Raw genomic sequence first — 14,202 nt, 5'->3', positions numbered from 1 at the left:
ATTTGGGATTTAGCCGACCAAATTGTATTCTTATTGGTTAAACCAAAATATAGAATGATGGTACAACATGACAAAATTTCGTGCCGCTGGAGCGTTGCCCGGTTAAACAAGGCCCCCGTTGTTTTCGCCAGGGAATCAGGGTGAACAGCGAAAAGTCAGCTACTGGAACAAATCTGAAAGCACACCCCAACTCAACATCACCAGAGTTAAAGATCGGTACTATCAACATAAGAAGCCTGAATGGCAAAGAAATGGAGCTAGCTGAAGAATTAGATAAGTACCAGATCGACATAATAGGGGTGACTGAAACAAAAAAGAGAAAAACTGGTGAGATCTTTCTGAGCAATAAATACAAAATGTTATATTCAGGAAATGACAATCAAGGAAAAGAAGGAGTAGTCATAGATATCAGAATGGGGAATTGGACAATGAGACTTATTTGTGCCTATGGTCCCACAGAAGGTTCTACTAAGGTAGAAGTGGAGGAATTTTTTGAGGCTTTAGAAAAAGCAACTGACACAATGAAAAATGAAAAGTTGGTCCTTGTTGGGGATCTAAATAGCAGAGTAGGAAATGATTGTGAGACATACAAAAATATTTTGGGAAAATTTGGAGAAAAGAGCAAAGCTAATAATAATGGCAAATATCTGTTGGATTTCTGCTCAGGACATGGACTGGTTATTACTAACACCATGTTCCAACATAAAAAGGTGCACAAATTCACATGGAGAGAAGAGGCTAGGAATAAGAAAAGTCTCATTGACTATGTTATTGTTGATAGTGATGTTTTCTCCCTGGTGCGGGACACCAGAGTGTACAGAGGATTTGAAATTGGAAGTGATCACTATTTAGTCTTGAGCAGGATAAAATTGAGTTTCATATTGAAAAGAATAACATGTAGGAGGGTTTTGAAGCGAATAAAAGTTGAGCGGCTCTCAGATGTGAGCTGTAGACTGAAATACACAAAGATTATTGAAGGAAAAATGAAAGCGTTTGAGAACAGGAATCAAACCTTGGAGATTCATTGGCAAACTGAAGAAAACATTGATTGATTCTGCCAGAGAGGCATGTGGTGAGGTTGTTTGTAAGGATAAAAAAATCAGAACTCCCTGGTGGACACAGGAGGTTAAAGAGGCAGTGAAGGAAAAGAAGAAAGCATACCAAAAGTTCCTGTCAAATAAGTCAGCTTGTGCTCTTAGAGAATATAGAGACAAATGCAAGAATGCTAAACACTGTGTAAAACTAGCTAAACAAAAGTCATGGGAGGACTTTGGCAAGAATATAGAAAATAAATATCAAGAAGGTGGCAAAATATTCTGGAGGTTGTTGAAGAAGCTTAAGAATGGAGGAAAGATGCTATAAAAGGAATTAGAGATGATAAAGGTGACATGAAAACGGGAGAAAAAGTTATCCTTGAAGTATGGAGTAATTACTTTGAAAAACTGTTAAATGAAACAAGCAGTGATGACAGCACAGTGGTAAAAAACACTGACCAGGCATGCAGTCAGGAATACATATCCATACTTGAAGTAGAAAAAGCCATCAAAGGCTTGAAATGTGGAAAGGCAGCAGGAGTAGATGATATTCAACCAGAAATGCTGAAGTATGGTGGTATAAGAGTCTTACAGTGGCTGCACTGCATAGATCAGAAAGCCTGGACAGAGGGACAAATTCCCGATGATTGGAGTAGAGCTCTCATAGTACCCATATATAAAAAGGAAAATAAAACTGCATGTGAGAATTACAGAGGTATTTCCCTACTGAGTGTTCCTGGCAAGATCTATGCAAGTATACTTGAGAAACGGTTGAGAAGAATTGTGGAAGAAAAGCTTGGTGAAGAACAAGCTGGATTCAGGCCAAATAGAGGCTGTCAGGATCAGATCTTCACTTTACGACAAATAGTCGAGAAAGCATGGGAATATAACAAAGATCTGTATTTAAGTTTTGTCGATCTGGAAAAGGCATATGACAAAATGCCAAGAGAGAAGCTATTCAATACGCTGCAGTTATATGGTGTCAATGGGACATTATATCAAGCAATACTTAGTCTTTATTTGAGTTGTAAGTCAGCAGTTAGAATTGAAGGAAGTACAGGAAGATGGTTTAATGTTAAATCTGGTGTGAGACAAGGATGTACATTATCCCCTCTGTTATTCATTATCTATATGGATCACATTATGAAGGAAAGTGGTATTAAACATGATATCGAAATTGGAGATGTTAATGTCAGCTCTTTGCTCTATGCGAATGATGTTATACTTCTAAATAAATCCGCTACAAGTCTGCAAGATTCTCTGACTAAATTGAATAGCTCTTGTAATAGATATGGTATGAAGGTCAGCAATAAAAAGACAAAGACAATGAAAATAGGCAGAATCATTGAAAATGTCAACTGTGTTGTGAATGGAGAACCTGTGGAACAAGTAAAACATTTCAGCTATTTAGGCACGATTTTTACTGAAGATGGTAAATTAAATATAGAAATAGACAACAGAATCAGCAAAGCCGGTATGGTGGGAAGTCAATTGAATAAATTCATATGGAATAAGAGAGAAATTAGCTGTATACAAGACAGTGTTCAAACCAGTTTTAACTTATCTATCTGAGAGCTGGGTCAGAAGTAAAACACTTGACCAAAGACTAGAGACTTCAGATCTGAGAGTCCTGAGAAAGATTATAGGCGTGAACAGGTGGCATCAATGGCAGTATCATATTAAAAACGGGGATATTAGGAAAGAACTTGACATTGTCAGCATCCAGGAATGCGTTAGCAGAGCTAATCTCAGGTGGTATGGTCACTTAAACAGAATGGGCGAGGAAAGATTAGCAAAACAAGTGTTCTCTGCCAGGTTGGCAGGAAAACGACCGAGAGGAAGACCAAGATATAGGTGGATTGATACGGTACAAAGTGCTTTAGACGATAGAAATATAAGAGCTGATAATATTGGAGTGTTGACAAGTAACAGACTGATTTGGAGGAAAATTGTAGATAGGAAATTAATAATGATGTAATTTTTTTCATGTAGTACTATCATATCCTGTACACCCCTTGAGGGTACATGGCAGGAATTTGATGATGATGATGATGTAAACACCTTGAAAAAGCCAGACAGTTTGCTGGCGAAATTGGTAGGCTCTAATGTAGTTTTGTTTTTCGTAAATGGTCAGTAATTAATAAATAAGTTTGTATTTGAATTATATAAACGACCAAATATGTTTAGTTTAAACAGTTTAATGAAACATAAAGTTCGGTGCAAGGAAAGAGAAAAATGCAGAAAGGCCAAACTTTTGAACCACCTAACGTTCCTTAAACGTTGCAGGGAATTCTCAATCATTCCAAAGTTCCTCATAGTCAGAGGTCATATCAACTCTATATCAGCTAAAAAAATTTATCTACGCACTTCATTGGCGCTTGTAAGAGAAAGGATTCAACACACGAGATACGAACTAAATAAAAGTGATATTAATTGCCGCAAGTTATTTGATGATGACATTTCTAACAATTTAGAATATACCATATGGAATCAATTAGATCAAATGATACAACGCAGTTATGAAAAAACTTTTAAACTTTATAAGGACAAACAAATTAGGAAATTCAATGAGCTTTACAAGAAAAAATATTGGACATAAAACAACCTCCTGGACGACAAAGTGATTTTTAATTTGTCAAATCATAGTCTCACAAAAAATGAATCTGACATTCTCAAAAAAGGTTTTAACTTTGCGATTACGCCCAAATACATTCCTAAAATGGATTTCATGTGTGGAATTGAAAAAGGCCTATATCCACTACCGCAAAACAAAGCCAACACTATTAGATTCAAAAGTACGATAATCCTAGCCAAAGCCAAACAACCTATTCTCAATACGTCTCCTTATGATAGAAAGGCAATTCTCAACTTGAAGAAAAACAAAGATATCATTATTACAAAGGCTGATAAGGGAAATTCTACAGCTATCCTTAACTCTAAAGATTATTATGATAAGTTAAACATATTACTATCAGACAACTCCACCTATAAGATCCTAGACAGAGACCCCACAATAAAAAATCATAATGAAACAAACCAACTAATCAGAAATTGTAACATTTGGCCAGAAGAAGTGAAGAGAACACTAAAATCCTCACATCCTATCACTCCAATACTATATGGTACACCTAAAATACATAAACAAGATATACCTCTCTGTCCAATCGTTGATGGAAGATCATCACCAACCTACTTTTTGGCAAAGCATCTTGCAAACTTATTAAATAATAAAATAAGATCAACAGAATCCTATATCAAGAATAGTCAACATTTTGTAAATAAACTCCAAGCCATTAAGATTGCACCAACAGACATGCTAGCCAGTATAGATTTTGTATCCCTTTTCACCAATGTACCAGTAGAAGAGGTAATAAACATCATCCAAGATCTCTTTCCTCTAGACATCACACAGATGTTTAGACACTGCCTTCAATCTAATTTCTTCAAGGTTAACAACAATATATACCAACAATTAGAAGGCCTAGCAATGGGAAGCCCACTATCACCATCTTGTGCAGACCTTTTCATGGAAAAACTTGAAAAAGAAATTCTCCCCACAATCTTCCCTAGACCATCTACATGATGGAGATATGTTGACAATATCTTCATTATATGGCAAGACAGCTTAGAAAACCTAAAATCGTTTGTGGATAAAATCAACTCAATACATAACAGGATAAAATTCACTCTGGAAGTGGAAAACAACAACCAACTGCATTTTTTAGACATCTTGATAAAGAAACAATCAAATAGTGTCAAATTATCTATTTACAGAAAGCCCACAGATACTGGAAGATATCTTCATTATAGTGTCAAAACAGCTCCATGCCATATCTGGATGACGACTACAGACATCGTGTATTCAAGGAAGCCACAATAGTGTTGATAACTGGTGGAAACCTCAACAGAAATCAGGGTGCAATCCTAAACAGTTCGTGGAAAAACCTGATCCTCTCTCTAAATCAATCTGAACTACAGCTAGCCAGTAATCACATTACATGTTTACAACAAACATGCATGCGTGATAATGAATAAGAACAATAAGTCCTCTCTGTCACGTGAATGTGTAACCTTAGCTACTAGTTGGTTTATAACGTTTTTTATGTTCCTTTCAATTTGCATTTACTAGTTTTTATGTCTCCGTAAATGCCTTGAAAAAGCCAGACAGTTTGGCAAAACTGGTAGGCTCTAATGTAGTTTTGTTTTTCGTAAATGGTCAGTAATTAATAAATAAGTTTGTATTTGAGTTCATTTATGTAATTCTTAAAATTACCATTTTTTTTATTCTTTGTATGTATTATCTGCTGTATAGAATTATATGTTTAAATTTTTTTTTTTTATTGTTGAGCTTCATTCTTTAGAACACAACATGTTGATCCTGAAGTCAATGCACCATCACAGATACAAATCTGAAACATTCTAACCAACAAAACTAAAATTAAATATATTGTTATCTTACTCTGTGACTGTCTTTAAAATAACATTTTAAATAACATATCCAATTAAAAAGTTGGATATAGGTGATGAATAACATACTTGGAGCAAATCAAGCTCATTAAAAATATAACATCAGTATCTCATTCAAACCTATCATTGCATTCAACACTGCTATTCTTTACTATCCCTAAACACATTCGCAGTTCATCTTCCTCTAATCACATCAGTCACTACATTATCTTCACCTAGATGATATATCCTTGCAGATATTTCATCCAGAAAAATAAATAAATAAATAAAACGTTTGAATTACTGAGCAAAAATTTTTGATTACTCAGTAATTCAATTTTTTTTTCTGTTAAATCCTGACCGCATGTATTCATTTTAGTAAAATTATGGAGACTACAACCATGTTAGGAATATTTATTTTAATTTCCCGATGTTTCGACCTTCATATTAAGGTCATCATCTGGAATACACACACACACACACACACACACACACACACACACACACACACACACACACACATGTACACAAAGACAAGCTATATTGCATTTCTAACAGTAAGCCAAAGTGACAATGATTTGATCAACTGTTATTCTATAGGCCTGACCTCTACTGAAAAAAAAAAAAAAAAAAAACTGCATCAAAGCTATATTCTATTTATAACATCATCAGAAAACAAATTCATATAGGTAGTTTTAATAAACAAAAGTGGTGGCCTGATCGACAATTTAACATGAGCGTTATACTAGAGTTAAGATCCTGGATTGCTTACAGTCCTAATTATAATTAACTCTTAGACCAAAAGGTTAAGTGAGTAGAATATGTGCCATCGATATTTCTGGGATTTTTAGAATACCATTATTGCAAAGATTAGAAGAATTTCACAGGCCTCTGAAATTTACGCTCATACCACGTTTTGGTGTGATGTAAACAACGTGTCTCCAGTCAATTCTATGTTCAGTATTCAGAAAGGCCAGATATATCACAGTTATTGAATTTAATATGCTGTTTATGCTCCTTTTTTCTGATAGGAATTGTGCATCTTGTTTCACCTACATAGGGTAAATTACAGGTGCAATGAATACAGCATACTCCAGGGTGGGCCAGTGGAGAAAGTGGATCCCTGGATGAGTTGAATAAGTTTTTTAATTTCTCAAGAGATTTAAAGGTAGCATTAAGGTTGTATTTCTGTAGTATTCTGTTTATTTTATCCAATATACCTTTAATATATGGAATGGCTACAGTTTTATTGTGATCTAGTTTATTTTGTTTTGATAGTATTTTGGCTGTAGCCATTTTTCAGGAAGTATTGCTGATAACCATGTTTGAGTGCTTGTTCACCGGAGCAAATCATCAAAGTCCTGTTTTTTTAGTGTGTTAATGACACCTAGTTTTTGTATTAGGTGGTGGTAGGAGTTTATGTATATATATTGGCCACTATATGTAGGCTTATGGTAAATAGTGAAGGAAAGACTGCTGGAAGGAAGATGTGTGACAAGTGTATCTAGAAACGGAAGTGAGTTTTCTGACTTTCAATTTCAATTGTGAATTGTATTGTATTAGTGTTGTTTGTTTAGGTGGCTGAGGAAAGTGCCTAATGTCTGGTGGCCATGGGACCAGATAATGGAAATATCATCGACATATCTAAGCCAGACTCTGGGTTTTAAAGGTAAAGAAATCTAGAGTACATCGCTCAAAAGCTTCCATATAAAAGTTAGCAATTAGGAGGGAGGTACAGGAGTGAGCCCATGGCTGTGCTTTCTTTTTGTAGGTAAAAAGTATTTTGCCACACAAAATATCTAGAATGTAGTACATGGGAAAAGAGCACTATGATAAGGGCCAGGAATTTGTCCTGTAAAAGAAGAATTGTATCACTGATTGTTAAAAAAACTGCTTCTGCACTATGCCCGTTCCTCAAGAATTTATGGTTTACCCAAGATTCACAAGCAGAACATACCACTTTGGCCGATAGTTGAAGATATCAACAGCCCAATTATTATCTAGCCAAGAAACTAGCATCAACACTGAAGAAGTTGGTAGGTCATTCCCCCTCCTATATTAAAAAACACACACACAACACTTTGTAAACAAAATTAAAGACATCACACTAGAAAAAACGTGATTTATTAGTCGGTTTGATGTCTCTGCCCTTTTCATGAATGTCTCAATCAATGATACAATTCTTCTTTTATAGGACAAATTCCCACCCAATATTACAGCACTCGTTGTCCATGTACTACGTTCTGGCTATTTTGTGTGGCAAAATACTTTTTACCTATAAAAAGAAAGCAGCCATAGGTTCACCACTATCCCCTCCCCCAACTGATAACTTTTACATGGAAGCTTTGAGCAATGTTAGAAACATAAAATAACTTGTCTTTGTGTGTGTGTGTATATATATATATATATTTACACACACACATACAAACATATACATGTGTACCTTAATATGAAGGGCGAAACCTCAGGAAATTAAAGTAATTGTTCTTAACACAGTTGTAATCGCCATAATTTTCTAAAATGAATGCTGATCACCATGTAACACTAAAAGACAGGACTGACCGCATGTACTTCAAGTTATTTTTCTATTATCATTTTTACTCACTACAGAGCAAAAGAACCAACTTTATTGAATTGCTCTGGCCTGCTTAACTAATTTTCTTTTATAAGATAATTTTGATTTTCCTACAATGCTGGTCACCCTTCTTGCCTGCTCTGTACCACTCAAATGTTTGCAGATCTAATTTCACTCTATATTTCCTTCATAAAATTTAGTATTTTTTTTAAAAGTCCCTGTTATAATTCTGCTCATTTACTCTACTCCCACTTGATGTATCCTCCTGGGAATGTGCATGCAGAGTGATATCACTTCCCTCAAACACCTTTTTTTTACCATTTCCCATGCACTACTATCCCTTGTTTGCTGTTTCTTATGACATAGCACTCTAAGCTGTTTCCAAAGTTCATAATAATCACCAGCTCCACTGATCCACACATATCTCTTCTTAATTAAATATTCTACTCTTCTGCTAGGGTTGCATAATCACTCTCTGCAACTGGAGAAGCAAAGTTATCTTGGTTATGTACATAATCTATATATTCCTTTGTCCTCATCTCAATGCAGCAACTGACTATATATATATATTTTTTTCCTGCTAACCTCTATCTAATTAAAGAGAGCCTTAAATTAATAAATTAAAGAGAGCTTTAAATGCACTGTCTTCCCAGTCAGGAAGGACAGTGCATTTGCATTTAAAGCTCTCTTTCTGCATAACTTCCACTGTTATTGGTTGAAATTCTTTTGCTACCATTAGCAATATTCTTTCCTCTATCATGTTCTTGCTATCCTTCTTGAAAATAGAGTATCTCTCACATTCTACTCTGTAACTATATTCTCTTCCATAAACCAAGTCTTATAAATCCTTATAAATTTTTGGACAAGATGAACTAACTGATGCCAAAAACTCTTCACTTTAATATACGTCAAGAAAATATTACTTTCCTGAAAAGATGTAACATCAGAAGAGAAAACGAAAATATCAAGAAAATATTTCTGCCACCACTACATATTAAATTGAAAAACATTATTAAAGCAATGGATACAAATAGGAAGAAAGAGGTATGAGACTGAGCAGAAGTAAGACAGAGTATATGTGTTGCACAGTGGGCGGCGGACAGGAGACAGATCTGAGCTGGAAGGAAATGGGATACAGGATACAAGCAGGTTGGAGGAACTGGAGGGAGATGGCTGGAGTGTTATGCGATAAGAGGGTGCCGATCAATCTGAAAGGCAAAATCTATAGGACAGTAGTGAGGCCAGCTATGACATATGCTATAGAAACTGTGGCCCTGAGGAAAAATAACATCAGCAGGATGGAAGTAGCAGAGATGAGAATGCTTAGGTGGATGTGCGGTGTGACCAGAAAGGATTGTCTGAGAAATGACTATGTCAGGGGAACAGTGAAAGTTACGAACTTAGGAGCGAAAATACAGGAGGCAAGGTTGAGATGGTTTGGTCATGTGATGAGGAGGGAGGAAGAATATGTGGGAAGAAGGGTCATGCAGATGGATGTGCAAAGAAGGAGGAAGCGTGGGTGGCCAAAGAAGAGATGGAGGGAGCTGGTAGAAGAGGACTTGAGGATGAAGAACTTGGATGTCGTGACAGCCCAAGACAGGAAGGTGTGGAGGAGACTCATTATGAACAGTGACCCCACTTAAGTGGGAGAAGCTACAGAAGAAGAAGAAGAAGAAGAAAGCAATGGATACAAATGGGCATGCATATCAGTACTTCACTACAAGAATTCCAAAAGCCAAACTAAAGAAATGTATATTTATTCGATATGAATTAGGGAAATATTACAAGATGAAAATCTTTCATTAATAAGCTTAAGTAATATATCTCCCCCACTGGGGGATTGCATTTTAAGAAAGTAAGATTGAACAATATTCAGCTCATTTGTCTTTACTTTGTGCAGCATCAGTAATTACTTTAAGTATACTCTTGAAACTTATCTTAACATTCGTATGTTATTTTAGAAGTTTATTTTCCACTTGGTTAGACTATAATAAATTTCGTTTAATCCTTTATCCAAGTGTAAACAAACAAAGTTTGTGCCTGAAGTATCTTCAGGACGGAACCAACTCGTAGTAAAGGCAGACCAAGTTCTCATCACTCCTTGTCTCAGTATCTTCCATAATGCAATGCACATCTCCTTGCAGACATGTATAATGCTATGCATTAAGGGAAGAGCCACTACCCAGACTGGTTTTGACCTTTATTGAGGTCTCGTCAGTGGGAACCAGACCCAGAAGAGGTGATACTAAGGCAGAAGTAATGGAGAGGTCATATTTACTTATACGAGTTGCCAAAAGTGTAACACCTTATTATTAAATTACTCTGGATTTAGAGAAAGATGTTGGAAGTTTATCATCCACTTGGTTAGACTATAATAAATTTAGTTTAATCCTTTATCCAAGTGTAAGCAAACAAAGTTTCGCCTGAAGTATCTTCAGGATTGAGGCAACTCGCAGTAAAGGTGGACCAAGCTCTCATCACTCCTGTCTGGGTAGTGGCCCATCCCTTAATGCATAGCATTATGCATGTCCACAAGGAGATGTGCTTTGCATTATGGGAGATACTGAGACAAGGAGTGATGAGAGCTGGGTCCTCCACCTTTACTACGAGTTGTCTCAGTCCTGATTAAGATTAAGACAAGATTAAACTAAATTTATTATATGTTATTTTAATTGTGTCTGCAAATATGATAAGATAAATTCACTTTACTCCCTAGCTGATGCAATGCTATTTTTGCATGGAGCTTACAAAAGAGATATGGAAATTAAGGGGGGGGGGGTTCCAAAATGAATCATCTCTCAATAAACTTTCTTTAAACAAGAAATGAAGTAAATGTAAAAAAAAAAAATAATAAAGCTATTAAAATAAAGTTGTGATACATTTTATTTATGACATTATGAACAGATGCCTGAAGAATCAAATGTGAATCACTAAATTAAAGTAACCTTATAGTTTTTTTGCTTTTTTTAAAAAAAAAAAACACATAATAGTAAGAGTATTTAATACTTGCCATCCTAAGTGCTGTCCACAACGAGGACAGACTGCTATTTGCCACAAGTGACCTGGAAACCAAGTATGATCTCGATACCACTAAAATAATTATAAATCAAATATTAAGGATATATTACAAGTTCATAAAAAGTTTTTGTATTTAGCTATAATTTAAACCACATAGCTATGTGCTATTTAGTGCATTTTGCAAAACGCCTACCAACTAGATTTATTTTTATCTATGTGTGCAGGGGGAATTCATTGACATTTGGTATTTGGAATACTTAATATTTGTCATGGCATTCTGATATTTATTTCCACAGAACCATTTGCAGGAGCATAAAGAGGCAACACATAGCACTCGACTATGCCTTAGCATTGTTTAGGTTGCTGCAGAAACAATTCGTATTGTAACTAGAAAGGAATATGGCACTCCTTCCAAGGATCACATAAAAGGAAATTAATTCAGGGAAGTCAAGTTAGAATGTGATAGGATGGCATTGCGAGAAGATGCCATTTTGTAGGTCTATCTATATGGCAAATTGTTGACAAATTGGACCATCCCAGGTCAACAATCAGTGACACCATACTGAGATGGAAGCATAGGGAGTCAACTGCAAATGCTACCTGCACTGGATGACCCACCACACTCACCAAACATGACCATAGGATGTTACAGAGGATAATAGGTAAAAATTGCCATTCATTGGCCAGCATCAACATGTGGAATGTGGAGTTCCAGGCATTGACTGGAACATGAATCTGCACTAAAACATTTAGAACCGAGGTTCATAATAGGAGTTTCCATGGTAGGACTGCAGTATGCAAGCCCCACATTACCCGAACCAATATGCATCATTGTCTTCAGTGGCGCAAAGAGAGTGTACAGTGGAATGTGGATGCTTAGAAAGCTGTGCTATGGAGCAATGAATCACCAAGCAGATGGATGGGTTTGGGTGTGGCAGATGCCTGGTAAATGTCTCTTACTAGAATGCATAGTTCCAACTATGAATAAAAAAAAATATTTTTTTTTTATTCATAATCGTAGTTTGAAGAATACTTCACAGGTTGCTCGAAGGTCTGCACTTTTATGATTTTGCTTCTAGGGAACTACACAAAAATCTTTAATCATATCATGAAATGAATAATCTATATCAGTGGCTCTCAACCTTTTATGCTTCACGTACCCCTTGGATTTATATGTAACTGGCGTACCCCTTGTATAGATGATAAAACCAAAGTTATAGTATAACAATGGGAATAAAATAAAACATACGAGGTGGTATCAAAAAGTTTCGAGACTAGTTTTGTTACACGCCAACAGATGGCAGAACAAGGCTGCATGCACAGTCAGGGAGCACCCACCTTCATAAGTCAGTGTGCCAAAAGACATCGTCCTGTGTACATCGGGAGCTGTGTAACTGGTGTTATTCTGACCACGTGCATTACCACGTCTGCGATTTCATCATGGACAGCAAGTTAGAACAAAGAGTGAAATTCTGCATGAAACTGGGCAAATCTGTTACAGAGATGAAGCAGCAGTCATCACAATGGAAGTGCCCATCATCTCCAAGACCAAAAAAAGGTGAGTCAGGTCCGCAATTCAACCAAGTGCATGCTCATCATCTTTTTCGACATCCGCTGAGTCGTGCATCGAGAATTCGTCCCCAGGGGCCAGACTGCCAGGTTTTAAGGTGTCTGAGGGAGGACATTCGGCGAAAGCGACCGATTCTGTGGTGCATGAAAACCTGGATGCTCCACAATGACAATTCACCCCGTCACCGAGCTCTCCTCACACGAGTATCTCGCCGGAAACAACATGATCTCACTTCCTCACCCACCCTACTCGCCAGATTTGTCTCCTGCGGACTTCACCCTCTTCTCAAAGATGAAGATCCAGCTCAAAGGTTGTCGTTTTGACACCATTGTGGAGATATAGCATGAATCGCAGAAAGTGCTTGACATGCTTCGAAAAGAAGACTTCCAGGAAACATTCCAGAAGTGGAAGAACACTGGGAGTGCTGTATTGCTATATAAGGGGACTATTTTGAAGATGATAGTGTGTAAACATAGATAAATAAAGTAATTTCTCGTAAACAGAGCTAATCTCGAAACCTTTTGATACCACCTTGTACATATATATATATACACACACACATTAAATTTTGTATTCATAAATTACATATATTGAGTGACATAAACAATTTAACAAATCTTATAAAATTATAAATATTTCACTCTGTAATCAATGAGATGGTTGTGCTTGGACAGTTAGGGATTTCATCAATGGTTAGGGATTATCTTACTAAGGTAGAGTCGCAAGTCATCATCAACATCCAGCTTGTTCCTATATTTATTTTTTAAAGCAGCTGTTGTGAAAGGTAACAAATATTTGACTGCAATTTTTGACAAAGTTGGATATTCCTTCTCCATTCCAATCCAAAACTAATCAATGGCTTTTTGGAATGAATGCTTTTTAAACTATTGTCACAAGATATCTTAATCAACTCTTCTTTATTGGACAATGGAAGCTTACATTTTCCCAAAGCAAATGTGAAGGAATCTCGAATCCATTCTTTAATGTCTTCAAAGTCTACAATCGTTTGCTCATTTTCTTTAAGAAATAAATCTAATCGCTGAAAGTGGTCACAGCTGTTCTTTTTAATTCCATTTTCCAAGAGATAATTTTTTTTACCATGGCCTCTGTTTTCTTCTCAACATAAACACATCAACATTGTCTCCTTGCAATGACAAATTCCAAATATTCATTTCTTCACAAATATCAGCTAAATATGCTAACCATACAAGCCATTCTAAGACTTGTAGTCTCAAAGAAAGTCGAAACTCGTGGTCCATGAAAAAAGGCATACTTCACTGTGGAGTTCAAATAAATGGCAAAGAACATTTCCTCGTGACAACCAATGTACTTCTGTGTGAAGCAGCAATCTCTTATGCAGGCTACCCATTTTTTTGCAGATAATTGAAAAAAAGTCGAGACTTCAATGGTCAGGTTTTGATAAAATTAACCATTTGTACACTTTCAATGCTCATGTTTTGTTTCAAAGTAGACATAAAAGAGACAATTTCATAGAATTTTGTGACAGGACTTCAGAGCAAACAGCGCACTGTGGATTTGGTTCTACTAAATTTCCTGTC

The 14,202-nt window shown here is 36.2% G+C and overlaps 1 protein-coding gene across 1 annotated transcript in view; it reads right to left on the bottom strand.

The window, feature by feature from the left end:
- Positions 1-14,202, bottom strand: part of LOC150092617 (protein cereblon-like) — a 129,532-nt gene that overhangs the window by 46,139 nt on the left and 69,191 nt on the right. Inside the window, exon 4 of the mRNA XM_090414751.1 lies at positions 11,066-11,145. Coding sequence (XP_090270877.1) covers positions 11,066-11,145 — 80 coding nt within the window. The remainder of the gene's footprint in view (positions 1-11,065; positions 11,146-14,202) is intronic.

The sequence above is a fragment of the Typopeltis vanoorti genome, chromosome 25 (assembly GCF_054136105.1).
Source record: "Typopeltis vanoorti isolate ZY-2024b chromosome 25, IOZ_Tvanoo_1.0, whole genome shotgun sequence".
NCBI classification, from domain to species: Eukaryota; Metazoa; Arthropoda; class Arachnida; order Uropygi; family Thelyphonidae; genus Typopeltis; species Typopeltis vanoorti.
The sequence above is the reverse complement of the archived record's forward strand: the minus strand, read 5'-3'. Positions and strand labels throughout refer to the sequence as shown.